Source organism: Carassius carassius, chromosome 41 (assembly GCF_963082965.1).
Source record: "Carassius carassius chromosome 41, fCarCar2.1, whole genome shotgun sequence".
NCBI lineage: Eukaryota > Metazoa > Chordata > Actinopteri > Cypriniformes > Cyprinidae > Carassius > Carassius carassius.
In genome coordinates, this window is record NC_081795.1 from 820,176 (window position 1) to 825,175 (window position 5,000).

At 47.5% G+C, this 5,000-nt stretch overlaps 1 protein-coding gene across 1 annotated transcript in view; it reads right to left on the reverse strand.

The window, feature by feature from the left end:
• Positions 1 to 5,000, reverse strand: part of LOC132123342 (26S proteasome non-ATPase regulatory subunit 2-like) — a 19,382-nt gene that overhangs the window by 6,841 nt on the left and 7,541 nt on the right. The window contains exons 12-15 of the mRNA XM_059533897.1: positions 4,271 to 4,358; positions 2,365 to 2,527; positions 1,284 to 1,385; positions 1,070 to 1,215 (exon numbers count right to left, since the gene is read on the reverse strand). Of these exons, the coding sequence (XP_059389880.1) occupies positions 1,070 to 1,215; positions 1,284 to 1,385; positions 2,365 to 2,527; positions 4,271 to 4,358 (499 nt within the window). The remainder of the gene's footprint in view (positions 1 to 1,069; positions 1,216 to 1,283; positions 1,386 to 2,364; positions 2,528 to 4,270; positions 4,359 to 5,000) is intronic.

Sequence of the window (5,000 nt, forward strand, 5' to 3'; positions counted from 1 at the left end):
CGTACACTCACACTCTCACACGTACACTCACACTCTCACACTCACACTCACACGTACTCTCACACACGCGCGCACTCACACACGCGTGCACTCACACACGTACACGCACACACTCACACTCTCACGTGTACACTCACACTCTTACACGTACACTCTCACACGCACACGTACACTCACACTCTCACACGCGCGCACTCACACACACGCGCGCACTCACACACGCGCGCACTCACACACGCGTGCACTCACACACGCGTGCACTCACACACGTACACGCACACACTCACACTCTCACGTGTACACTCACACTCTTACACGTACACTCTCACACGCACACGTACACTCACACTCTCACACTCACACACGCGCGCACTCACACACGCGCGCACTCACACACGTACACGCACACACTCACACGCACACGTACACTCACACTCTCACACTCACACTCACACGTACTCTCACACACGCACGCACTCACACACGCGTGCACTCACACACGTACACGCACACACTCACACGCACACACTCACAGTCTCACACTCACACTCTCAAACATACACTCACACTCTCACACTCACACTCACACGTACTCTCACACACGCACGCACTCACACACGCGTGCACTCACACACACTCACACGCACTCACTCACAGTCTCACACTCACACTCTCAAACATACACTCACACTCTCACACTCACACGTACTCTCACACACGCGCGCACTCACACACGCGTGCACTCACACTCTCACACGTACACTCTCACTCTCACACGTACGCTCACACTCTCACGCGTACACTCTCACTCTCACACGTACACTCACACTCTCACACGTACACTCTCACTCTCACACGTACACTCTCACTCTCACACGTACACTCACACTCTCACACGTACACTCTCACTCTCACACGTACACTCACACTCTCACACGTACGCTCACACTCTCACGCGCGCGCTCACACGCACACACTCTCACACGCACACACTCTCACACGCACACACTCTCACACGCACACACTCTCACACGCACACACTCACTCACACACACACACACACACACACCTGATGGGAGCCCATATCGGCCGTCGTCTCCTTCTTATCTTTGTCTTTTTTGTCTTTCTTGTCTTTATCGTCGTCTTTGTCCTTGTTGTCATAGTGTTCGCTGCAGATGTGCAGCAGCTGCTGGACCTTCAGCACGTTACCGGAGCCTGAGACACAGATGGTCACGCGTGTGTTTCACCTGAAGCGTGTGTGAGCAGAGAGATACGCGACTCACCTGCGTATGCGCAGACATCCACCAGCGTGTTGCTGAAGCTACGGAAGGGTTCGGGGACGACTTGAAGAGCTGCTAGAGTCGTCTCGATCGCCTCACCTTTACCTGTATTCAATACATATATAAGTGGTTAGAAAATCTTACAAGCTGTGTGCTGCGTTTCAATAACAGTTTAATCAATAAATGATTTAGGAAATTAAGACAACCATAAATATTAGCTATAATTAAAAAAATAATAATTTATATTATTATCATATTTCTTAAATAGTCAGTTTTATTTTGCAGTGAAATACTGCAATAGTAATACTTATATTTTCTTTAATAATAATAACAATAATACAAATAACGATAATATATTTTAATATATTTTTTAAATTATAGTTTATAATAATGTAAAAAAAATTCATCACGAATAAACATTTTACATTGAGAAAACAGCATAAATATTTGTATTAAAATTTGACTGCTATAAAAATTCTTAATATATATATACACTTTTTTTTTCACTGTGAAAATGCAGATTTTTATATATATATATAATTAATTTGTAGTTTTTCTAATTTTAATATAGACAAACTTACAACCCACCAAAATAAAAGTATATTACATAATAAAAATAATGTATAATACATACTTCATAAATATATATAAAAATTTGGTTTAACTTAAAGAGATTGATAATTGATATTATTATTTGATATATGTATTTATTATATTATATATTGCACAGTAAAATGTAATAATCATACACTGTTTTTTTTTTTTCAAAGCTAAAGATATCATTTTTTCAATGGCGTTTTAATATAAACAGTTAACTTAAACAAAAAAAAAGTAAGTTTTGGTCCAAAATAAAAGCATGATTTTTTTTTAAGTTTGAAAATTAAAAAAATAAGACATAAATATAATAATTTTCTCACTAAGCTATATTTCTGGTTAAATAAACGAAAAACACAAACAAAACTTAAAAATTGTTAATAATAAATAATTTGCATTATTATTTTTATTTTATCTTTACATTCATATTTTGCCCAAACTGTGCCCTACAAACAAGCACAGCTAGATTGGAGTTGTATTTTCTTGTTACCCAGATGGTTGAGTCCGAGGCCGAGGGGCAGCCAGCGAGCGAACGTGTCTTTGAGCTCCTGCTCGCTCTTCTCCATGATGGTCTGCAGGACGGTGGAAGTGACATCACCGTTACAGGAACCCACCGCGATCATCCCACACGCCAGCGCCGTCACTCCAGCCACCTGCACGAAAACACACGGACTCGTCACACACACACACGCGCGCTCACACACACGCGCGCTCACACACACGCGCGCTCACACACGCGCGCGCTCACACACGCGCGCGCTCACACACGCGCGCTCACACACGCGCGCGCTCACACACACGCGCGCTCACACACACGCGCGCTCACACACACGCGCGCTCACACACACGCACGCTCACACACACGCACGCTCACACACACGCACGCTCACACACACGCACGCTCACACACACGCACGCTCACACACACGCACGCTCACACACACGCACGCACGCTCTCACACGCACGCTCTCACACGCACGCTCTCACACGCGCGCTCTCACACACGCACGCTCACACACACGCGCGCTCACACACACGCGCGCTCACGCACGCTCACACACACGCACGCTCACACACACGCACGCTCACACACACGCACGCTCACACACACGCACGCTCACACACACGCACGCTCTCACACGCACGCACGCTCTCACACGCACGCTCTCACACGCACGCTCACACGCACGCTCACACGCACGCTCACACGCACGCTCACACACGCACGCTCACACACGCACGCTCTCACACGCACGCTCACACACGCACGCTCACACACGCACGCTCACACACGCACGCTCTCACACGCACGCTCTCACACGCACGCTCTCACACGCACGCTCACACACGCGCGCTCACACACGCGCGCGCTCACACACGCGCGCGCTCACACACGCGCGCGCTCACACACACGCGCGATCACACACACGCGCGCTCACACACACTCACACACACGCACGCTCACACACACGCACGCTCACACACACGCACGCTCACACACACGCACGCTCACACACACGCACGCTCACACGCACGCACGCTCACACGCACGCACGCTCTCACACGCACGCACGCTCTCACACGCACGCTCTCACGCACGCTCACACACGCACGCTCACACACGCACGCTCACACACGCACGCTCACACACGCACGCTCTCACACGCACGCTCTCACACGCACGCTCTCACACGCACGCTCTCACACGCACGCTCACACGCACGCTCACACGCACGCTCACACACGCACGCTCACACACGCACGCTCACACACGCACGCTCACACACGCACGCTCACACACGCACGCTCACACACGCACGCACGCTCTCACACGCACGCTCTCACACGCACGCTCTCACACGCACGCTCTCACACGCACGCTCTCACACGCGCGCTCACACACGCGCGCGCTCACACACACGCGCGCTCACGCACGCTCACACACACGCACGCTCACACACACGCACGCTCACACACACGCACGCTCACACACACGCACGCTCACACACACGCGCTCTCACACACACGCACGCTCTCACACACACGCACGCTCTCACACGCACGCTCTCACACGCACGCTCTCACACGCACGCTCTCACACGCACGCTCACACGCACGCTCTCTCACGCACGCTCTCTCACGCACGCGCTCACACGCACGCTCTCACACGCACGCTCTCACACGCACGCTCTCACACGCACGCTCTCACACGCACGCTCTCACACGCACGCTCTCACACGCGCGCTCTCACACGCGCGCTCTCACACGCGCGCTCTCACACGCGCGCTCACACACGCGCGCTCACACACGCACGCTCACACACGCACGCTCACACACGCACGCTCACACACGCACGCTCACACACGCACGCTCACACACGCACGCTCACACACACCTCCATGCTGGATTTGGAGTCTCCCATGACAGGAAGCAGCAGAGAGAGAACATCCTCTCTGTTAGAGCCGGCGTACGCCAGACCCAACCTGCACAGACACACAAACACACTCAAGTCTCCTAAAACTACAAGACACACGGAAACTCAGGGTCTTCACTACGACCCACCACAGAAATATTTCACTATTGTGTTGTATATATATAATCTGTTAAAACATTTCATTAAGCGAAACAATTTTGCATCAATGTTTGAATTTAAGCAGTAAAACGTATGATTATATAACTTTGTGCCTTTATGCATTCATTTGATTACAATTTTTAATGATCAATTTTAAATAAATAAAAACGATTCAGAATAATTCAAATAGAATTTCTGAAAAACAAAACATTATTACTATTAGAAGTTTGATAGTTTACTACATTGTTAAAAGTTTTATTAATTAAATTGATTATGAATATTTAGTTAAACCTGTAAATTAACATTACAATTTCTCAAATATAGGAATTTTCATATAACCCACCAAAATAAAAGTATATTAAATAAAACATATTTCCGATAAAAAATAAATAAAATAAAAATCATACACATCTTATTTATATCAGTTTGGTTTAACTAACTATTTTATATATTACAATATTATACAGTAAATTATATTTCATATAATAAATCATAACATTTATTAAAACAATTTTTTAAAGGAATAACACCTTTTTTTTTATAATTAAATAAG